The following is a 24,806-nucleotide window of genomic DNA, read 5'->3' as shown; positions in this document are numbered from 1 at the left end:
AAGGTGTGCCATATGGAAAAGCACATGGACAACAGCAGTTAAGCAGGTGTCGATAAGGATGTACACAGACAAAGGAGGCCTGGCAGAATGTGGAAGCATACATAAAACCAAGGGAGAGTAGGCATGGATGGGGAAAGCAAGAATTGCAACTGAAGGTGGGCGGACTGGGAGGAAGCAAGAGTGGCAAACAAGGGAGGGAGTTTGATGGGAGAAAACCTAGCTAGTATAGAGGAACACAAAGTACACGAGTGAGATAGCTGGAAAACGCATGCACTCTCTCGTAGAATGGTTAACCAAAAAAGAAAAAGTTGTGCCGGAAAAGGAAGCAGTTTAAGGACAAGCAGTGGACGAATGCTCAAAAGGAAGGCAAACACCAGAAGAGGAAGGAAACCCCTTGAAAATGGACAAATAGGCAACCAAATGAGTGACATTAAAGCCAGCCAATGATAAGCTACGGGCGGTCTCTACGCCCACTGTAAGCTAGCAATATACCCTGCAACAGAGAGTGCATGCATTGTCTTGGGCAAGACCTAAAAATGTCAGTTCATAAAAAGGGCATGGCACTATAAACCTGCCAACAGAAATCTAGGCCCGAAATATTGGAATTTTGTTCCATCTCCGGTTAGCCCCAATCCAGGAAGATTTGATGATGAAGGTGAGTGGTGTGGCTCACTGGTTAGAGGCGGCAGACCCGGAAGCAGAGAACGGCCAGGGACCAGGGTTCAATTCCAGACGCGGCAGGGTCGTGGACCAGGTTCAGCGGACTCGATAATTCTCGCCTCGGTGCCTAATCTAACCAGGGATCACGCTCGGCAACTCTAGACATTAGCTTGCCTCATCTCTACAACGGCCCCCCACATTCGCCGGGGATGCCTGGTTTCACCTTGGAGATACCCAGTAGGGACCATCTCACAGGGATAGCCAGGATGGGTTCCCCAGGGGTCTACAGCGCCACGACGCCTCAGGGCAGCAGTGCGCTTTACAAGATACATTACATTACAATACATTACATCCACGATCCGTTAATAATTTTCATTGCATAATCCGATTAGGAACGCCTCTTGATGATTTAGGATTCCTGGTAAGTGTACTGCTTTTATGAATAGACCCCTAACCAAGGTCCATTACCAGTTTTTATGAAATTCCAATAATTCAGGTTTTGATCTTGTGCACTCCTGATTGATTAGATACTCCATGGTTGTCGTCTTGCTCGTATGAATAGGAATCCTGTTAAATTTCAGACATGGTAGGAAGATGTAGTGACCAATGGCCTTGCATGGGCAGTAATCCAGGGTGAGATTCTCATCCTAAGAAGTGGAATTGTCACAATAGTAGGACACTAATGTACCTATTGCTAAAGGGCTCCTTGAAGTAGACTTGCTTTTTTTGCACCAGAGATATTGCAGATATGGATAAGTGGAGCTTGTGGTCTGAGACCGCTGATCTTTCTGGAGAGGTCACGTTCAGTTTCGTATTCACAACAATGGAACAGCAGGCAGAGATATTTACCAGTATCTATCCGAAAGAAATATGCCTTATTGCACTGTGTTTAGTACTACCCCCATATAAGAGAGAATTTGAACATAGGAGGTGATTAACTTTGCTGTTTGAACATCCTCTTCCACTTTCAGTGAGCTGTGCGCCTTTACCTCCCAATCCTCCAGGTATAGCTAAGTTAATATCCCTTGCTGCTACATGTATATACTACTGATACTTCCGTGATCCCGGAAGTATCAGTCTAGCGCGGACGCAGTCCCGATACTGAACAGACATCGGCGAAGGACGTTGCCCCGGCATTTAACATTTGCCCAAGTTTTCCGAAGGTCACTTGAGGACTCAATATTAAACAATCGAAGTAAATACCTTGAATTACCCAACAGAGGCAACATTGGCAACTTTGTTTGCTACAACCACCGGCAGGCCCGAGGGGGCACCGGTAGGACTTCCCTACCACCTACTTTTTAGTGGCCCAACATGCAAGACCAATCCGATTGAATTTTAAGTTGAACCATTAGACAACCAAGAAGATACTAGGTGACCAACCCCCTACAAGTTTGGATGGAGGTCCACCCTGAGCAGTACTAGTGGTGTTCAACCCAGATCACCCTTTGGAATACGGCCAAACCTTTCCCCTCCCTTCCGCCCCCATCCCATCACTTTGTCCTGAAGAAGACCCGCAGCTGAGGTCCCAAATACCCCAGGAGCACTAGGGTCGAAACGTCGACGCTTATCATTTTGGATGCCTGTACCCTGTCTAGTTTAAGTTCCTCTCCCTTTCAATTATTGTGGACAGGTTGTTATGATAGCGGAAGCTGTCCCGCTTTGGTTTCTGTAAATAGTACAATTGTATATTACACTCGCTCCTCTTTCCCCTTTCCTCTCTACATCACTAAGAGCACCCCTTTTCCCTTTTTCACGGATTATACTCTGATAGTCCTTTGCGCCGTTTAGAACTGTTTTATGGTATTGTAAATAAATACGTGAATTTTGATATAACGAGAAATCAGAGTGTGGTTATAATCAATGTTTCCTTTCACAAATTGATTTTGCTTTATTTTGGGTACTATCTATGATTGCAATTAATGTGCATACAACCAATAGTTCTTAAATATATCTCCCCCATGTTGCTTTAATCAACATATGCAGATCTAATCGCACTATTGAGTAACGATATAAGTTTGGTACCAATTCATAGTCAAGGACCATCCCCTTCTTTATACTACAGTTTCTTAGTAGGTCTTCAGCAAATGACTTCGGTCATACCAAAAGTTTGTGAGAGCACCCAAGGAGGGATCTGCCACTGGCATTTTTCATAGCTGCTGCTGCTGTTCCACACATTTCTCACAGCTGTATCCATACTCTTGCTTTCCATACAAGGTGGTGCAGATGTTACAGGGGTTGGCCCATTTCTCCAACTGACGGCACCATTAAAGAGTCCGACTGACTTGCGGGCTCACTTGGAGAAAAATAAAAAATGTATCTTGTTTGAGAGACTTCTATTTCTTGAGCAGCCATGGTGTTGCTGCTTTAATAGTGGCGGGTGTTAGAAATGTTTCTTTACCAATCCGGAAAAACACTGCACAAATTGAAAGAGGGCTTTAGCGATACCTCTGGTAATAGGGTGTCCATTATTACACACTCTGTAGCCTAGAGTACTTTGGTGGAGATATTTAATTTTGCCGGATCTCTTGCCACAGCATCTAGAAGAGCGGTTGTATAGCCAACCAGAGTAACCCTAGCCAGAGATCCTGTAGATCACGGAGATGTGTAGGAGCATCTGGAATCTCATTCATATGATTGAGACCACAGAGATGACACTGATGGTAATATAGGTGGCTTACAGCTCCTTGGTGTGTGTGTGAAAAACTCAGGTCTCACAAGGGAGAATGAAAAGCTTGAGGGGGGAGTATGCCACTGAAGCTCTCTCCATGCCATCAGTTGCCCTTACTTTATTGGTGACATTGACACTGGAACACCATTCTTGGAGACCAAGGCAGATCAAGAGGTCAGTGGGGTCTGCAATGAATCATCAACCCGGATGACAAAACAATGAGGCGTCAAGGTCTGCAAATATGGTTCTGGAGTGGGAGACAGTCTCAGTCTCTTTGGCAGCTCATGTGAAAATGTAGAAGTATAAAATCTCAAAGTCTCAAAGATCTAGGAAACGCTGAGAGATGGCTTGACAGCAGTAGCGCAGTCGATGAATGTTGTAGTCATGCCAACTGTATAGTATGGATTGAGGGTGAAGGAGAAATTGTCATGCATCTGGATAGCTTTGAGAACACAAGAGATGGCACTGAGTGTTTCAAGTGCTTACATGAGTGGAAAAACTGATCCGGTCAGAACTGAGCTGGTCTCAAAAACGTTGGGGCTGATGCTTTCGACAGTGACACTGTGATCTTCAACAGCGAACTGAACCATTGACGGGGAGAATGACAATGGTATGTAGTCTTTCCAACTTCACACTCTTTTCTAACCTCCTCTCTCTGGATCTCCCTCCAAGGGGGTCCTTTGAAATTGCTGGCACCTTCCTAGTGGAAGCAGAGCGATCTGTGGCAGGCTCTTCATGTCTTTTCTTCGCCTTTGCACTAATTTCTTCTAGATAGCTTTGCAATCGGCTTCCTTCTCTATCCTGTAGGGTCCTTTCTCACATCCTTTAATCGAACTCACTATTTTACAGAATGAGAAGCGAGTCACTACACACAAGAGGGAATACCATTTTTTTTTAAAAGAGCGCATCCTGACAGGAAAAAAATTCAAGAAAAATGATGAATAAAAGGCTTGACACTCTTTCCAGATATTAAAAGAAAAGACGCTGAGCAAAAGCAGAAACAGACTTCTGAGAGAATTTTCGCTGGGAAAAAAAACAAGTAAGAAAACACTCTGTGTTTTCCAGGATCCTACTCACACAAGCCAGAAAAAAAACAAGCGTTTGCAATGCAATAGGTATCGCAGTTACATCAGTTTGAGCTATTGGCATTGTAAAAGACAATGCCTTTTATTAATCTTTTTAAAACAAAAACAAAAATAAAAGGCATTGTTATTTGCAATGTCAATAGCTCAAACTCGCTTAAATGTGAGACCTATTGCACTGCAAATGCTTTTCTTCTGTAATGCAACTGGTGCTCATGTAAAGCGCTCCGATACCTTTGGGTCAAATTTGCGCTATATAAACCTCCGAGAAAAAAAAAAAAAGTTAACGAGCCAGTGGCTGACCCATGCTGTGGTGCATCGGAGAAAAATGTAAATGACCGCTGCAGAGGTATTTGGTGGGTGGGGTGGTCTGTGTGTGTTTAATCTAGACATAAAAAGGTGATGGGTAAAAACCTTGAAATAAACCTCAACGAACAATGACTACTTGGGATGCAGTGGTTCCACCATTTTTGCAGACCATGCTACTCTAGACAAAGACAGTCACAGGTAAATCTGTCTTGGGGTTGCTGCAACAGGAACCGTCCACCCTGCCCTGGTAGTCCAGGTAAGACAAGCAAAAGAACTCAGCTTTCGGTCTTTGTGTGCACCACGTGCCCTCGCAGCTTGACCCCTACCTCTGCCTCACAGACCGATAGTCGCCTTACAGGGTTTAAAATGCGGCGGCACATTGACTCGTACGTTGAATCACAAGTGTGCAGCCGCGTGTTCATGAACTGTCTCCCTTGTCTCGAGAGTGCACGAATAGGGAGTGTGCTTTGAATGACAATATGATGGAAATGCAGGGACTGCGTTAACCATAAAGCAATGGGGGAATGGTTAAAGGCAATGCTTAGTTTCAGCCGTTGGGCTCCCTCACTCGTTTTTGGGATCCGGCATTTAATTTTCATCTTCAGATTTTGACCCTGAGCACGAGAAATAAATGTACCAGGAGAAGGGAGAGAAATCTGGTAAAAGAAACACAAGGAGAAAATGGGGGTGAAAAAGAATCTGCAAGGATAAGATAAGCTGGCCGAGGTGTAGGGTGGTGGAAGACAAGGGTGGGAATCAAAGTGAGGCAGCCTTGGTATTGGGCAAACGTTGGGGTCTCTGCACATCTGATTTTACAAACTAGGCTCAGCTTCATAGACGCCGCTGCCGCCCCGCCCCGACCTACAGAAGGCACACGAGTGTGTACATTACACGCTGGTGTGTCTGAAAAAAAATAAAACTCGGGGTGCCACGTTCAACTTCTAGCTCGAATCAGTCCTACAAGGCGCTGCAGCGGGTTAGAAAAGATTAGAAAAAAAACATCCTCATCACAGCTTTTCTGTGTTCATTGGAAGTGGCTCGAAACCTCCCCAAAATGCAGGGCTGGTTTTTAAAATGTATCACGGTTCTTCATAATGTCCCTAAACTCCATCCTACTGCTCCCAGAAAAGGGCAAGTAAAGTGCTCACCTCACAGCGCTATTCTGGCACATGGAGGAGTAATGTTAATCTGATACCTCCTACACTAGAAATCGTTCTTTTCTGTAAGAGGCACTATAAAGTGTCTCAGTCCCGGTGCACTCTGGGCCATTTCATAAATCGTGGATACATTTGGGAGCGTGAGAACCATGTGCAGGGCTGGAGCCCTTCCTAGGAAGAGCATAACCGGGTCCGGGTCACCGAACCTCCAAACCCAGCCTCAGGCAGAAGAGTGAGGGCCACACAGTGTACCGTCATGGCACGGCTTTTATTGACCTCGGGTCAAAGAACGTCTGAGTAGCCCTTGCAGGGGTTTGAAGCAGTAGAATCAGCCACACCCGAACAGGTATCAGTGGCAAGTTCTAAAACCACACAGTCAGCCTGCCGACTGGAAAGTAAAAGGCGATAAAGTTTACGCCATAAAATCTTGCATATTCAATGGAATCTAGTCAGATGGGCATTCAATCTAATTTATAAACTTACATAAAATAAATAGGTTTACACTCAGCTAACAGGGAGAGGATGGAAAGCGCGCATTGTGCAATCAAAACAGCGCACATTGTTTGGAGGACACTTACCAAGCTGTGCGGTGCACATATATGGAGGCGACATCGCAAGGCGCACTCCCTGCCTCCGGTGCAGATGATGACAAAACTGAAGTCAGGCAGCCTTCGTTGGAACGTGGACGGGGCCTACCAAACAAACAAGAAGCATCTGTCGGAGAGGATGTCCGGAACCCTGCAGGCTCCATTGCTGAAGTCTCGGCCCCATCAGAGGGACCGGGCGAAGAGCGAGGCAGACAACATGGATGGCACCAAAGGCAAAACGGGGCGCCCAAGTGGTGAGGAGAGCCCCACGGCGTGTCAAGGAAACGGCCAGGGAACCTGCAGACCGGTGAGACATGTCTGTAATGCGCACAATGAAGGAGACGCCGTGAGCGTGCACATGGCCTGTCCTGCCACTTTAGGTAACGCTGCCGTACGCGTTCACAGCTGATGTCTTTTGAGAGCGTACACCTTTCCTGTCCCGCATCGCAAAGCAAGTCGGCAACAATAGATCTCGCTAGCGAGAAGCTTCGCTGCGTCGCTAGGCGAGACCTAAAAAGAACTGACTGTGAGGACATTAACAGTACTAGGCATCATGGGTAATGGAAGTTCATGGAGTCTTAAGTCTTTAAGAGTCGTACACAAGCTATAGGGCTGCACTGACCCTCATTATTTAGAAATGTAGGTAGCAGGAACTGTTGTAGGTGCTGAAGTGAGTTTCTTTGGTATTTCAACCTATCATTTAGTGACCCTTGTCTGTCATAGGCCTCTGGAGGGTGCTCTGTAACACGTGAATATGTTGGATCTATTTTGCAGTGCAGGCAGGTCATCACCTCATCAACCCCTCAACACTCTGCTCCTGGTGCATGATTGTTGGCAGGCCCTTGCCCAAAAACACTTTAACGCTTTACTCTTTGTTCCAAAAACACCCACAGCAGAGGATTAATCTAAAGTTTATGACTATCAATGAAGACTCTAGAATGCAGAATTATTTACTCAGAGAATTTCCATCTTGGAGTGGAGATAAATATTCTAATACCATGTCAATGAAAGATGCAATGCAGAAGGACCTAATTTAGCTTTCTTAATAGTTCAGGATAAAATACGATGATAGGCCAAGCCTTGGAAGCAGCATTGGTACTACCAAACACAACAAAAACCAAGCTAATTAGAGACATTTCACTTTTGAAACAAAGTTCTAAAATCTTTCCAAAAATGTTTTCACCCGCATGCCCATTTTCTTAAAAAAAAAAAAATAATAATAATGATGGGTGAATTATTCACCAACAATGTCAGAGTTGTGTTGCATAGAATTTCTGCTGAAAAAACAATAAGCGGTAGTATGGAAGCCAAAGCCCTTAGAGTTAAAATGTTGCCTGGCCTTTTTGTGAAACTTGATTATGGTGTAAAATTTAGCAGAGTGAAACAATGCGATAAGATTTACCATTAGAGAACAATCACAGCAAATAGCGTATCACCCTCTTTGAACTCCCACTGGAAATTTAAAGCTACCCTCGTACGTCTAAATTTGTTTTAATCCTGGATAGGTCCCTTAACATTTACAGCACTACATCATTGGTTAGAGAATTAAGTTTTAAGTGGCAATCAGGTCCAGTGAAATACATACCAAGGCGTATCGCACTTTTCTTTTTCAGGCATACTCTTAACCATTAGTACATTTTTAAGTCTCAGCAAGTGACCCAGGAACACCATAAGTAAACTACAAGCTGATTAATCAGAGAGCAGGATAAAACTGGCTGACTTCTTCAGCTTCCAAACTGCTTTTTGGTGCTGAGATTTAAATAATGTATTCATAAATTCATACAAAAACACCCACGGAAGTCTGATACCCTGCAAACTATATAGTATCCTTCTCCCTGTATTTATACAACTCTGCAACGCAATTTTGCAAATCAACTTAAAACTCAAAACACATCAATAAATCTATAGTCATGCCTATTTGGAATAACAATAAAATCAGACTTGATCAATTACATTAGAGTTGGGATGTTTGGGTGTAACTGTTAAGAGCATTAGGTAGATTAATAGTTTTACATCCAGGCAATTAACACCACCTAAAAGGTTTCAGCAGGCTTCCTACAATTCAAGTTCTACTGACGCTGTACAAAAGAAAGCAGTAATCTGCTACTTTTACTGGTGTAACAAAATGATCCTCTAATGAGTTGAAATTCAAACTTAAACTGAAGGAACCTTTCAAAAAGATATTCAAAACAAACATGTATGTTACTGTGTAGGTCAATCACATCGTGGGCACAATCCAGATAGAATCTGCTCTCTATTGCTTTTTTATTTTAACCATAGTTTCTAAAAAAGTATTCTGCAAGTGTCAAACTATTGTCAATTATAGTGGGACATGGTTGCCTGTAGTAGTGAACATGTTCCACAGTGCTGCTAAAGCAAAATGTAAATGTTGACTAGTGAAGGATCTTGAGGAACTGAGAAAAAGGCAAAGCTCGACAACAACAAAGCATTAACCACTCATACCTGGTCACCGGACCTAAACAACATTTTTGTGATTAATTTGATAAAAAAAATTAAAAATGTAAGGAGACTGATGCTATTCTACGATGTATGTCATTATATCTGGTCAATTAGTACCAAGGTCTTACATGATCCTTCTATTAGTACTGAACTCCTATATCAGTCTACTAGACGATATCACACCCGTATTTCAGACCTAGAAGCTCCATAAACATGGGTGTCAGGCAGAAAGGTGAAGTTCTCCCCTGAGGTCCTCCAATCTCTGGTGAAAACCAGTTTAGGATTCCTTTCTGCACGAGGTGTTCCACAATGAGGAAAAAGGCTGTCAAAGTCCAAGCAGTCATTGTTTATTCGTAATTTTTTACAGCTTACCTCTTCCTGGATATACTGCAGGAGAAAAGGAGATCCTCTCAGGTTTTCCATGGGACTTTACAAAAATCTTTTACCGGGGATGTCCCAAGAAATGGGAAATAGTTTGGCAGCAATAGAAAAACTACAGGGGGATTGGGGGGGCATTGATCAGTTTGGGGGGGCTCCGTGATCGGGAGATTCTGACTATTAATATACAAACAGATCTTGATTAACAGAACGTGTACGCTAATGAAACTACATGCAACCCATTGTAAGCATATGACCACGTATGTTAAAGCCGACTATTGTTTAATAAAAAGAAGTTTAAAAAAAAACAATCTTTTCAAGCTGAAGAAACTCCACGATCTAGGTCATTCTACCTGGTCAATTAGTACCAAGCTCTCATATGATTCTCCCACAAATATTGAGCTCTTATATCATTCCACCAGGGACGGCCTTAGGCATGTGCAAGTTGTGCACCTGCACAGGGCCACCAAATCCCAGGGGCCACCACACCAATATATTTCCTTAATATAATAATCCTCTGAGGATGGATACATATTTGTGTGGCGGCCCTTGGCAGGGATTTGGTGGCCTCTGGCTCTGTTCCACTTCCAAACACCCTGCCCCCCCCCCCCTCTTCACTGGCCTCCGCGCTCCGCCCCCCCCGGAACCCCTCTTCCGGGGCCCCCTACCCACGCTCCCTGCCCAGAGCCACCATGAGCCTAGAGCTGCCCCTGATTCCACTTGCTTATATCACATCAGTTTAATAGTCCTAGAAGTGCCGTAAAAACATGTGAAATTCAGAAAGTGGCTATTCTCCACTAAAGTCCTCCAGCCTTGGGGAAAAACAAGAGGATGGGATTCCATTCTGCAAGGCGTTCACAACGAGGGGAACATTTTTTTAAAAATCAGTTGAAGTCCAAACAGATCTGGTTTGGTACTTGTTGTGCTTACCTCTTCCTGGATATATTGCAGGAGGAAAGGAGATGCTCTCAGGTTGTCCACAGGGATGTTAAAGAACCCCTGAATCTCCTTCTGGTGCAAGTCCATGGTGATGAGGTGAGTCAGACCTTTGACAAGAGAGAAATCAAAATGAGAAACAAAAAAGTTTTAACTTGCTCAGCACAGATGAAGAAGGTTGAAGCTAAAATACACACAAAAAGAAAACATAAGCTAAAAATGGTTAAGATGCCATGGGATTAAAGGGCCGCAAACTACTCTGATAACTCTTAGGTTGCCTGAAGCAAATTTCTACAGAGAATAGGGAATTAGTAGAGGAAACGGATGATGAATTGCCTACTTCCCCTGTAATTCCCCTGGGTATTATCAGGGTTTAACCTAGAATCTATGACGTTTTCTTTTTCTTCAATTAACACCCTGCATTGGGGAACTCTTAATGAGGCCCTCACAGAGGCTTTAGCAGGAGGTCTTAATAATAGGTCTTTCATCCATCACATACCAAACTACTGCATGAAACCAAAACCAAGATAAACACTTAATAAATGAACACGACACCCAGGAAAATCAGCATTGTGATTTGTAATCCATCAACATGTGATCTTAACGTAAGTTGAAAGCATGTTTCAGATTGGTGCGTGATTTCAATACAGTTGCCATCTTGAACAGACATGTTTCCATACTACCATCCCTACTAAAACAACTGATGAAACCCTGAATGAAACTATTGGATAGTTCGAGACAGAGTTAAAATCCAAAATAGGCTTGTGATCAACATATGAAATGATCACCCTAACATTTTCTGGACCTAGCCAGGAAACACAAAAATATGCATTTTTGCTGGCAATTTGCACAATTACAACTATCCACTAGCTCAGACAACATACATTTATCAATTTTTAATGGAATTCTAATTTAACTGGTCTTCTAGATTTAGTCTTTGTGAGATGCAAACCTGGTTAGTGCCTATCAATGGTCTGAAAAAGATGCACATCTCCCCAAGGGCAGACCAAAATGCAGCTTTTATTACACAGACACAAAACGTACTAAACACCAGTTTCAAACTGTGTTTCACACGGGGAGACATTTGTATTAAATATGGATATAGAAGCAAATACAACTATTGCACCATGGTCCTGCTAGAAAATATCCCCAGCCACCATGGCCAAAATGGGACAGAAGGTTAGTATTTAAGCAAAACAATAAATGCAGGCCCATGCTGCAACACAACCATTTACCAGGAACTTAATTCGCAAAAGTCTTGGCAAGAAGTAATAACTTGTAGTACCCATTAACATCACTTTATTACTAAAGTTAAACATCTTCCACTTTATTCACATTTAAAACACTGGCATCATTTTCTTCTCTTTACATACTTTGTACACCCATTCGAGAAAGGTGCAAGATAAGAACATGCCAATGATCATTAACATCTCTTAAGGATAAATGTATTAAAACCTTCCTCTGTAGTAATCAATCATGATGGTGCACAGAAGGTGCAGGAAGACATATGGGAAGCTAGGCAGATCGAACACGGCACACATTGTAGGAAGTTAAAAGGGTGGAATCGTACAAATGTAAACATTTACGAACCTGACATACGTTCTTGTAGCACAAGCTAATGAACCTTTATTGTCTATCACTGTAGGAATTTTAGGCATAAAAGGAAAAGTTGAATTGAGGAAAACGTTACTTTACAGGCAAACAAACTGACGGATATGAATAGAGACAGTCGCAATAAGCAAATATGTGCATTGCGTACAAAATGAAGCTTAAGACCTTCTGCTTTGTGAGACTGCTCTGGTTGAGGGCACTGTCAATCTTGGGGAGAAGTGTTGTTTGTTGTGCAGTGACAAAATACCAGTGAAGCAAAAAAGAAACCCTGGAAAGAATCTGCGCTATTCTGGGTTTAAGTGGGTCCCATTAGTATTTATTATGTGAAAAAAATGGAAACTTACGTAGCAATGGGACTGCAGCAAAAATAGAAACTCAAGCTTGGATTGTAACCAATCGCAAGTAAGATCGAGGCCAACTGAAACAAGGCAGAGTGACATTAAAGAAGAACCAGCAACGGATAGGAAAAAAGTGCTACACTTAAAGCCTCAACAAATGTGAGTGCATATGGGGAGTCAAAAGAAAATTCAAAAGAGTGGTGACTTGTATTACTGGCAGGCTATAGCGTCAAAAAATGTTTAGGGCTCAAAAGTCATCATTATAGCCTGTAACTGTTTAAAGGGGTATACAAACTCAACTTTAGCTACTGGTGCCATGTCTGCCAATACAGCCCCCAGATGGGAAAACATAATCAGATACACTGTAATAACGGTTATCTTCTGTAGGGGGAGGGTGAAGGCAGGGCTTTGTACTACTTTTATTAGATGCAGTGTACGACTGACTGGGTGTCCGCAGGGCACAGTGATGATAACACCTAAATGGCTCTCTGTCCAGAAAAATAATGCACACTCTGTAAAACTGTTATAACTGTGTAGAGGACTACCTTGGACATTTACTTTCTCTCCTTGAAGATGCTCCTATTTTCAGCGAAGCAAAATACTACACATAATGGTAGGTTCTGTTCAGCAAAAAGACTTACTACTGTGTTATTGCCACAGTTAGAAAATATTGTTCTAAGATGTGGAGGCCGAATGAAGTTCACACAGTCCCTTTAAAACAGTTTACCTGACAGCTGTAGATTTGCAGCACTTAAATGTCGCAGAGACAGTCACTATCTCTTACAACAAGAGCACGAATTAACTGAAATGTAGGTCTCCTTTAATTACAAGGAGAAATACATATGAAAAAGATAGAGAACTCATGCCAAGCTTTAAACAGTAGCGCTACAATCATTTGTCAGGGAAGGCAGACTTATTTCAACACATTTTATCTTTTTCTCAGATTTTTAAATTAGCAAATAAATTAAATAGTCTTTTTGGTGGTTCTGTTAGCCCACCTTCACAACGTAAATTAAGCTGGAATTAAGGGTAGAGAGAGAACATTGAAAAGTCAATATTGGCTGTAATAAACTTGTTTTAAAATTTTCGCTCACCACCCTAGGCCCCGACGCTGGCTGCATGGAGAAATGGGATGGATTTTAGCAAGGCCCTTGAACAGCCGGTCTTCACCGCCAGAGATGTCCCCGTAAACATTATAAGATTTGGAAACTATGGTCAGACTACCGGGGACTAGATTTAGATCCGCAGTCGGAAAGGGAGGTTCATCGGACAGGTTGATGGGCGTGAGGATGAGGGGCTTTGTATGCGGTTCCAGTGAAATGTTAAATGTTTCCATGGGGGCCTGGGCGCAATCAGGGGGAGGAGGGTGGGGGGTGGTCTTGTTCGTTTTTTTAAGTATAAAAAGTCAATGTCATTTGCAATTGTATACTGGATGTGTGCAGCAGTCTACGGGGTTGCGGAGCTATGCAGTTTATGTGAACCGTGACAAAGCTTGTTTTAAAAATAAAAAAAATAGATTTCGCTCACATTTTCCCCTGGTACCAAACCCACCATGGGTTTACCACTCACCGGAAATTGGAGTCTGCAATATATCCGACAGTTTGGTAATAAAACACAGATTAATAAACTGCTTCTAGTAGATAAAAAAATACTAGGGACCCCATGGACTTATGAGAAAATGCAGCCTGGTAAAATCAAATGACAGTGCAGTCAACAAGACCACTCAGACCAATGAGGAATTCCCTCTCTCAAGTTTGCTATTGTACAATCAAGCTTAAAGTAAACAATGTAAAAGGTAGAGGAGCCACAGCAATTCTTTTCCGATTCGTCACTGCTAGAGCTGGTCTTAAAAGTTACACGAGACCACATTGCTGCTCACAATCGATTCAAGACAGGCATGCTATGACGAAAGCCTTGTTTAAGTTAGTTGTACACATAATTCAAGGGTGTCACACTCCATTACCTTTACAAAAAAGTATTTCCTGCTCGGCTCAGAGCCCAATTAAAATATAATGCTGAATATATGCTTCTAAAGAATGCTTAAGAGAGAGACTTTGAGTTGGTACTAATTCAGTAACTGAATTTGGATCTGATACTTCTGGTACTGAGGATCAGAACTCTTCAAGTGATCACAAAAAGTGAGTAGCTCCCCTCCCCACTCCCATACATCCCATTTAGCCCTCTTACCAGTTGTACCGCCCCTCTCACCCTTTTTTCCAGTTCAATTGAAACATCCTTTCCGTCTTACCGGCTTTGCACATCATTGAAGCCAGTAACTTAGAAACAATGGAGCCCCTTTTCCGCATCTTGCACTGCTTGCTGTATGGGAAGTAGGGTATGACTCCGCTGATGCTCCTCGCGCAGGAGGTCCTGCATGCATACACCATGATCAGGAGTTCCATGATTGTCGTATTCACGTCCCTGGAAACGGGAGAAGTTTGGAGTACTGTAGACATGCATACTTAAAATGTTTTTTTTTATTTATTTATTTTTTTAAATGGGATGAGCTCAAAGAAATTTAACTGCGCAAGCTCAAAGCAACAAGTAATAGCTGAACCACACTTTAAACCGCTGGAGCAGGCTGGTTCAACCACTGAGAATATTTGTCAAAAAAGAAGAAGGGCAGCATGACTAAATCTCTAGCATGGCCTGCAATTTAAATACATCATAAGAGTTGATATAATTTACCCGTATGCAGCGACACAACACACCACTTTGCTACTTAATTTCTATATTTCTTGGAATGCAAGTAATGGAGCAGTGTGTATGCAGTCATTCACTGTGAAACATCTGCGTTTGGAGAGTTCTTTTATTGGATATAAGAACACTTTTTTATCTTTAGCTCCAGAAGATTGAGGTTTGCAATCAGAATAACCAAAATCAGATTTGTAGTACCCTACTGTGATTCCCCAGTATATGGTAGCAGACGTTTTGGTGCTTTTGTGAAGCAGACAACTTTCATTCAATAAGTCAAGTAAATTTCTAAAGATCCACGGTATTCGAAGAAATGCATTTTGATACAAGTCTTAGTATTCAGTTAGACCTCATTGAATCCAAGAGTATACAAATACCAATTAAGAAAATGTACTTAGCTTCAACAATGGTTTCCTTCGGTCTGGCCATACGTCAAGAGATTAAACTAAGAACACAATACTACTTCAGAACCATGCAGTAGGTTTTAGGGTGTGGTGGCCTCACAGTGTACTCACTTGTCAAATGCATTTGTTTATAAATACCAAAGACATGATCAGTTTCCTTCTGCAATTACAATTTTGGCACTAATAAATCATACAGAATAGAACATGCTATTAACAGATCATATATATTTTAAACAAATCAAGGTAGAAATTTGGGTGGGTATATGAGATTTACATAGAGCTGAATTGGACTCGAGGCATTTACAAAAATCTGAAAAGAGAATTTTTCATGCGTTCATGTGTCACACATGACAACTTTCTGGTTGTAATAGGGCCAGTTCAGAGGTGGGCTGAGGACTCAATGGAAGGAAGAATAAGTAGCACGGGAGGGACGAGACACGGATAGGTAAATAGTTCTTGAAAAATGGGAATGCGGTTGAAATTGTGAGGTTTTAGTGGGCATTATATTATGTGGATGCCTGAAGAAAAGGTGCCAGATTCCTTGTCAGTGAGCTAAAAGCATTTATTTGGATCTTCCTGCATTCTTCAAAGTAGTAGCAGAAGGGTGGTGAGTCCACAAGGACGTGGCACTGGCCGCACCATTTCATTTTGGCAGCTAGACAAATTAGTACATCAAGTTGCCTGGGGTTGTGTACAATACACCAAAGTTTCTGTGATGCTCTGGCTTCAAGAACTGTTGTAATTGTACCAAAATGATTCTAGTGGGAAATGACTTTCTTAGCGCCGGTCATACTCCCTTTTTAAGAGTGCGTGTTTTCACATTCTTGCATTTGTATAGTATGATTAAAAAGCACGTGTTAACACATATTCATGGGCACTAGAGCACAATTCACAACAACCACCATTTAAGATAGTTTTTTCTTTCTATGCAAAAAGGGAAAAAGTAAAGAAGTTTGTCTAGAATATGCTAAAGAGTGATTTTTTGACTGAGCATCAACTCCAGAATCCAGGTCTGTGTTTTGCGAGTGGCGGAGTTTGGGAAGTGCCGTTAGAGAAGCGTGAAGCTAGGAGCCTGCATTTGGTCTGCCGCTGTCGTTCCTTATCGCCAAAAACCTGATTCACCTAATCTACCGGCACCCAGCACCCTGCGCTGCGCACTGAGCCCGCAGCCCGCCCGCCCGCCCACCAGCTGCCACGAGATTGCTACCGCACCGTAACCCCGCTGTCGCTGCTGCAGCCTTGCTTAGCCGTGGCCGTAGGGGGCGAGGTACCGTGGTGCTGTGGAGCCTGAGGCACGAAGAGCCCCCCTAAGCCCCCCCAAACCCCCCCAAGCCGCTGCCCGCTGTCCTGCTTTTCCGCTGCCTGGCGACAGTGCTGGTGGAAAAAAAGAGTGTGGTGAGCGGGGAGAGGGACGAGTGGGGGTCGGGCCCAGGCTGCCTCTAGCCCCATCTCTCTATGTGCTTTGGTGGAGGAGCATCCAGAAAATTTGGCAGGAGCAGGAGGCAGGAGCATATGACCAGGAGCCAGAAAGTGCGGAGGAACGGAGCAGCGGAGCAGCGGAGAGCAGATGAGATAGTGGATGAAAGCGGCGCATAGCGGCACACAACGAAGTGCCTGTGTGCACACTGGGACTGCTGCAGGACAGATCAGCTTCTTCACGACCTACCTCTGCTGCCTACCCCCCGTGCCTTTCAACGGCAAAAGCGGCGCAAGCCTAAAGGTAAAAGGCACGGGAGAGGCGGGGGGGGGGGGGGGGGGGGGGAGGTTGTGTGAGGGGGAATTTTGCCCTCTACGACAGCATATTGAGACGCAAACTCTAAAAATCTCAGCTGAGGGGCCAGCTAAACCCTTAACGTAACATCAAAATTTGCTCTTCTGAAAGACGCCGGGTCAGTTGTTTTTTCAAGTAATATGGACATCGTGGGCTTGCCAATCCCCCTGAGCCCCATAGTGAACATCCAAAAGGGCAGTCCTGGTGGAAACGTGGTTAGCAGTCATCCGTCATGCACCAGTAAGTCTGAAGTGGCAGCTCAACCAGAAGACAAGGTTCTGGGAAGTCCAATAATTGAGCCCACCCCAACCCATCAGGAGATGTCCAATGCTGCCCATAGTAAAAAAGGACGTCCAAATCGAGCCTAATGGAGGGCTAACGAGAAACTCCGTTGTAACCAACCCTGTCCTTCACGAGGTAAGTTTCAGTATACCGAGCAGTCAAACCTGCGATTCTGCAATTCATCCTAAAAAGGTTAGCAAAAAGGAAACGAATGAGGAAGTATTTGACATTTTTCCGCCTTTTGGGGATGGCAAAACTGATCATGCCCAACGGGAACAACCCACAGCCAGAGTGTCTGAGCCCAAGACATTTATAGAGGAAACTGATCCAGATGAGAAAGATCTTTTCTATCTTGAGTCAAAGTAATGGGAAAAAATGCTGTTCTCAGTCGGAAATGCCATCCCTGGTCATCCTCAGCCATCGTCCCCACCAAAGGAAGTGAAAAATGACGACTTCACTCAAGAAAAGGCAAGGGCCACTGCCTTAGATATTCTCCAAAGGTCAGCCGAAGCAATGACCTATCAAGCTAATAAAATGGATATCCAAATCAGCCTCTTGAACACACTGGCCATGTATGTAGTCAAAATTGACGATAAGATCTCAAACCAAAACAGTTTGATCAGACGGGCCCAGGCAGCAGTAGACCTCCTGCAACAAGGATGTGACTGTTCGCAAATAATAAAAAAAACTCAGCACACTCCCAGGGATAATGGAAAAACTTTTGGCAGATCTAAAAGAAATCACAAATCTAAAGCTCTTCCTGGGAAACGGCAGTGACGGCGTCCTAAGCGAGGACAACATATTAAAAATGGGAACAAACTCGAGGCAATGAGGAGAAACAGAAATGGATTTCTCTCAAATCAAATGATATATCGGGGACTGTCTGCCAAAAGAGTGTACAACAAAAATCTCCAATTGCCGATAGAGCAAATTCCACCCCTCCATCTCCAATCGAACAAGCTTGAAGAGATCCCGCGGGAAAGGGGAAAAGACAAAGGAAGCGGAAAGGCCGTAATAAACTGGGTAAGCGCAAACAAGAACTGAGCCTTTACCCGATGTTCAACACCCTCAGACGTCCTGAAGCCACAGAGTGTGATAACCCAAAAGATATTGAGGAGTCAAGAACTAAATTAGAACTACCAACATTGCTGGAAAGGAAAAACAGGACGAGTGGAGTTTCCCCTCCGCCAATAGAAAAGGTATCAGCACGGACACCTTCAGGAAAAAAGGCGGCCAGCGGGTCAATTGAGCAAACCACAATTACCCACACGGCTCCTCCAAATACACCTCTTCCGCAGAACATAAAGGTGCAGGGCCAAAACTCTAGCCACTTCGCAAACCAGCTTGGTAGGAGTACCACTCCAAATCAGGGGCATACCAACAGTTCTGTCAAAAACCATCGGGGCCCAAGCCCGGCGAGTGATAAGGGAGCTGTGGCAGGGGGAAAAACTCAAAAGTGCCCTAGCGACCAGAAGGAGGCACAGAACCTTGGCCCTTCGATAAGAACAGACCATAGGCTTTGTGTCCAAGCATCAGAGGCAAACTCAAAGCTGATTAGGGCCCCTTCAAGTGGAGTCTCCCCCTTTACACTCTTTGACCCGGAGTACAAATCCGGAGTACAAATCCAAAGGCAGCCACGACATTCTCAATCGTGGGAACATCATAAAACTGACACAAGCTACTGGCCTGTTAAACGGCATCACCTCACAAGATATTTCATCAATAGAATTAATTGCACCAAGTCATGGCCAAATAAACGAAACCACAAAGGTCACTTGGAGATTGGGAGAGGTAATGAACACCATCTTAGGGCATACAGACACTTTCAAGCAGTGGGGCATACTGTTACAACATACTGTTACAACCTGGTAGGGAAGCGGGATACCCACACGTCTTGTTGGCACGTCTTGCTGGCAAGTCAAGAACCTAAGTACACATGGGTTGAAAGGGGATAAGTATTCAGTCCTCAGGGGTGCATGCAACAAAACTCCCACCCTCGGCCACAAACAAAGAAAATTGAGAGAAGACTGGACCATACCAAATAGGGATCCGGAAGAGGTCGGTACATGGTCATGGTTGGCAGGCACCCTAAACACAACTCGCCTGTTACGCTGACAGAATAACAGTAAAAAAAGGACTTAAACATGTGTCCTCTAAAGATATGTTCTTGGAATATTAACGTACTAGCCAACAAACTGGAAGATAAAGCCACAATCTCTTATCTTCAGAAATTCGAGATATTATTACTACAAGAGGCATGGCTTCTTGAACCGCAGCAAATAGAAGGCTTCAAAACTCATCACATTCCAGCACAAAAACTGAAATCTGCGGGAAGAGGCAGTGGTGGCCTAGCAATTTACATATCCATAAAAAATGCAATTGCTTCATGGGACTTAGCAGGTTCATCACATCTCCTCTAGTGCATGGGAATATCCTTCACCTCTGACAAAGACCAGCGCAGGACCCTGTTCTTAATGAATGCCTATGTCCGTCCAAATTTAGCATCAAAGCAATCTTTCGCAGAAGAAGCAACTGTACTAAGAGTGAAAACCGGATCCCTCAATCCAGAAATAATCCTATCAGGCGATTTCAATATGTGGCTAATGTCTGACCTAGGCAAAAACAAGATAACTAAATCACATGAAAGCATCTGGGTCATACCACCGCAGGACCCCCCCAGGTTGGCACAAGGACGACTCGAAGGGACGTTCCTTACAAGGCAACCTGGAAAATCTGGGCCTGAGAGCCTTAAATGGGCGCTTCCTTCCAGACAAGCCACCTTGCTTCTCCTATCTGACGAAAAATGGTGCTTCGTTAATTGATTATACCTTTGTCAGCCTCTCACTTCTCCACCAAATAACAGGTTTTAGCCTTGGAAGTAGAACTGAAAGCGACCACTGTCCGCAAGAAATATCGTTTAGGGCCAGACTAATTCAACATGAAAAAGATAGGGCACTGCTATCCGACAGCTACACGATCAACTTAAAATGAATTAAGTGCTCCTTCAGCAATTTTCAACAAATAGCAACAGATGCCAAACTAATTATGGAGAGCACCAGTAGGTCCACTAATGATGAAATTGTCAACTGGTCAACATTTGCAATCAAACTGATTGATAAACACTCAAAACTAATAAGGCAGGCGAACCTGAATGGGCAAAGGCAGACGCTCGTAACCCCGCAATACAATCTGCTACAAGAAACATGAATCAGACATGGCGGGCCTTAAAAACAAATCAAACGGACTCTCAGCTAATAAGAAAATTGAGAGAGGCTCGCAGCTATCTAAAGAAGGCTAAAAGAGAACAACGCAGAACTCTCTGGAACTCCTTCTGGGCTAGGCTGCAGCAAGACATTAAAACAAACAATTCCGCTAGGTTCTGGCGAACTATTAAGAGCATTTTTGGGCGAGCCCCGAAAGTTGCGTCTTCATGCATACTGGAGACAGAGTGGGTCGACTCCTTGTATCTTCACTTTAACTAACAAAAAGAAAAAACCTTTCATCAGAATCCCATCGTTGAAGTCAGTTCTGCCCAAAAAGTGGCAGTTAGGCCAACTGATTGTAACATTAAATCCCCTTCAACGAAGGAATCTTTCAATGTTGGCCAGAAAATTGTACCATCAAATGAGTGCCCAACGACGCAAAGTAGCAAAGAACTTACAACAATCCAGAAGGTCCAAATCGGAAAAACTGATCAAAAAGGGTCGGAAGGACGGTGCCTCAGGCCCAGGTGGAATTCCTCAGGCTTTGTTCAAGGAGGACACAACCTTCTGGGCCTCGAAGCTAACCACTCTCTTTAACGGTATCCTGCAAAATAACATCATTCCACCCTCCTGGCAGGGATCAATTCTGGCACCCATCTTCAAAGGTGGGGACAAAAAATCTCCCGGGAATTACCGCCTCATAGCCCTCATCGACAATGAAGCAAAGTATTTTGCTGGTTTGCTTCTTAACTCACTTAGGGAATGGGCCGATGATCATTCTGTAATTCCTCCGAACCAAACTGGCTTTACAAGTAACACTGGCACCTCGGTCAACCTTATGACCCTCTCTTGTCTGATTGACCAGGCGGAGGTTAGCACTTGCCCACTGTATATGGGATTTATTGATTACAAAGCTGCCTTCGACAAAGTGAACAGAGCCAAGCTCTGGCAGAAGCTGCACAGACCAAACATCCCAAATGACCTCTTAAGAGCCATACAGCTTCTCCATCAGGACACATGGGTCAGGATAAAGATTGGGGACGGCTCTAGACTATCACGCCCAATTCCGAAGACAAAAGGGCTTAAACAAGGATGTGTCCTTGCCCCTATACTTTTTAATTTGTTCCTATCTGACCTTCATGAAGCCTTAAATAAGGTAAATTCTCATGCTCCCAAAGTAGCTGGTTTCTTGTTGTCAAATCTTCTATACCCCGATGATGTCGTCCTTCTTAGCAAAACAAAGATCGGCCTGCAAAGACTCATGGACGCCACCTCTGACTATTCAAGCAAGAATGAGCTCCAGATAAACAGCAAGAAGACAAAAATGTTGGCGGTACGTACAGGAAAGGCCAAGAAGCTGGTTTGGGTCTTGAATCAAGAAAGGATTGCTGAATCCAAATGCCACAAGTACCTTGGTGTCTCTTAATAACAACGGTAGATACAAAACTCATTTAGAAGATCAAACAAGCATTTGCAATGCAATAGGTCTTGCAGCATTAAAGTTTGAGTTATTGGCATTGTGTAGGACAATGCGTTGCATACATTTTTTAGCATACTTTGAATTGGTGAGCAGTTTGAGTGTTTGCAAGAGTGCTGTTGCTCACAGCTGTTATTATTCACGCAGCTCTAATGATGCACCTCTCGCACGGGGCTGACGCAGTTATTATTCACAAAGCTCTGATGATGCACCTCATGCACGGGCTCACAGCTGTTATTATTCACGCAGCTGTAATGATGCACCTCACCACGGGGCTGACGCAGTAATTATGCACCTCACCACGGGGCTGACGCAGTTATTATTCACAAAGCTCTGATGATGCACCTCAGGCACGGGCTCACAGCTGTTATTATTCACACTAGCCAATCCTAATAAGGCTGAGGATACCACAGAGCCCAAAGACTCAGTCTGTGCCACCCTATGAGGAAGAGGAATGCGTTGGAAGGAGCAAGGTCTAGTGGAGAGCCCTACCGATACTCCCTGAGGAAACAGCTGTGTACCGATTGGGTCATTGCCGGTGTGCATAAGCGATACGGCTTCCCCCATATACAACGAGAGGGCCGTTGTGACTTGAACTGTATTGCGAGTACCATGTGGGAAGCATCAGGTCCACATCGCCGCGTTGCCGTCACCCGGTATACCAGACGGTGCCACCTCTGAGTTATTTGTTGCCAGGAGTGTCAAGACTTGTAATGTCCTTAATAGGCTACCCCATATGCCAGGAGCGGCTGCCGTGCTGAAGGCGACTGCAACAGAGAAGTGTGAGCTTCAGCAAAGAATATTGCATCAACCCCATATGCCAGAAGGGGCTGGCGGCACCTGACTGAACCACCAGGATCGCGAAGGGGTCTGCCTGAGACAATGCACCCTTGCTGGGCTCCATTCAGGAGCCAGAGGATAGAATTTGCCCTTAAGAGAAAGAGTGACATACCTTATCTTTGAGGAGAGGTCATCCGAACGGTGGGACAAGCCGGTAGCATGGCTTGAGGGGAGAGAGCCTACGTCTGTTGGCTCAATTTTCCGTGGGACGCCTGACTTTGCCAAACAGTATACAGGCTTGTGAGTGCTCGCGGAGAGGGCACTCGCTGCACCACTGGAATTTTTTATACCACCAGAGCACACACCAAACGCATAGTTTTCAAAGACGGCGGCTGCCTCCGCAGGCCACGCAGAGCCCCGCTCCGTTTTCTATGTTCATGCCGGGCCGGCTGCTATGTATGCTAATGATAGAGGAAAGCAGGAAGTAATAGGCGGAGTCCCCGCTGCGCGCTGGTCGATGGGATCGCTGGAGGTCCTCCCTCCAGCCGCGCGCGGTGCAGGCTGGGATCGCGGCTGCGGGCCCCGGCTGACGGAGCCCTGGGAGATAGTAGGTGGAAAGGACTGCGGAGGACCCGGCGGCAGCCCGCAAGGAGCGGCTCACACCGGGGAGGGGGCACCCGGCACCAGCGAGCGACCCCGCCCTCCCCCCCCCCGGATGGGAGACAGCCGGGGTGAGCTGCGGCAGCGCGCGGGGCACTGTGGGAGCTGGGGGGAGCTATGTGACCCCCTCAGGGGTAGGGGGGGAATGCCTGTATGTGTGCGTGTGTGTATGCGACGGCGGAGGGGTGGGGGGGACGTCTCCCCGTGCGTGTATGTGCGCTTGTGTGTGTGGTGCTGTGTGCGCATGCGTGCAGGGGGAGGTGTGCCTGTGTATGAATGCTTCCGAGAAGACAGCCACGGCGAGCGCGTTCGCGCGCGCGTGGCCTGCGCCGATCGCCTTTTGCGAGATGCGCGCGGCCAGGTGCTGTCTCCTGGGAAGCAGAGTCAGTAACAAAAGATCTCTGGCGAGACACAGCGCTTACGCGCTGTTTTCGCTACGAGACCTAAAAACGAAGGGTGCCGTGCTTGCTTTCGCAATTAGTTCCATACATAAGAAACTACAAGGCCCAACATTTGCTCCTACAATCCAGGTAGCGCAAGCAAAAATGATTCCCACATTAACCTATGGAAGCGAGTTCCTTAAAGGCTTGGACAGCGGCCAACTGGACAAAATTATTACAAAAATGTATAGAACAGTGTTCAAGCTACCAACTCAAACATCACCGGCCCAAATCAGGTTGGAACTGGGAATCTGCCACCAACCACTTGCCAAAGCCATGAGTTTTCTAACGTGCTGTCACAAATTGAGGTCATCGAAGGAAGGCAGCCTAGGGCAACACCTATGGTCTTGCCTTCCAACGAATCTATGGCGAGCAGGGCATTAATATTGGGAAAGAGGCTTAAGAACTCTAGGCCTGAAAGACCTTTGGGGCATGCAAGCAAGCCATAATGAAATCAAACGCCTAGCGAAAATAAGCACAAAAAAGCTCTCTTCAGTGGAAGACAAGGCTCGGCTAGCAAAAAGAAGTCAAGGATGGATGTCCTTGCAAACCTACGTCCAGCTGACCCCACAGGAGTCCCTCATTCTACCATTCACTGCACGAACAAAATTAAGTTTTTTAAAGTTGAGAATGGGAGTCATCAACCTGCTGGTCCACTTGCCAAAATGGAAAAGAGCCCATGGTCAGGAACACTGCAGACTTTGCTGGAACCACAAAGAAGACATAATACATATTCTAGGTCTCTGTCCAAACCTGCTGAACGAAAGACGGTCCCCCCTGAGGATACTCTGGAACACAAACATGATTAGATCATGCAGAGCAGCAGTGTTATTTTGCTTTGACCCTCGGAACACCAAATTAAACTGTGCCCTAGTAAGGTTTTTGGAACAAGCAGAAAAAAAACTT

The 24,806-nt window shown here is 44.7% G+C and overlaps 1 protein-coding gene across 2 annotated transcripts in view; it reads right to left on the bottom strand.

Annotated features, from left to right (window-relative positions):
* Positions 1–24,806, bottom strand: part of PRPSAP2 (phosphoribosyl pyrophosphate synthetase associated protein 2) — a 440,767-nt gene that overhangs the window by 249,408 nt on the left and 166,553 nt on the right. For both annotated transcript variants that reach the window (XM_086940712.1, XM_086940714.1), the window contains exons 5-6: positions 14,438–14,610; positions 10,235–10,350 (exon numbers count right to left, since the gene is read on the bottom strand). In XM_086940712.1, coding sequence (XP_086796838.1) covers positions 10,235–10,350; positions 14,438–14,610 — 289 coding nt within the window. The remainder of the gene's footprint in view (positions 1–10,234; positions 10,351–14,437; positions 14,611–24,806) is intronic.

This window comes from Lissotriton vulgaris, chromosome 10, assembly GCF_964263255.1.
Source record: "Lissotriton vulgaris chromosome 10, aLisVul1.2, whole genome shotgun sequence".
Lineage (NCBI taxonomy): Eukaryota > Metazoa > Chordata > Amphibia > Caudata > Salamandridae > Lissotriton > Lissotriton vulgaris.
The sequence above is the reverse complement of the archived record's forward strand: the minus strand, read 5'-3'. Positions and strand labels throughout refer to the sequence as shown.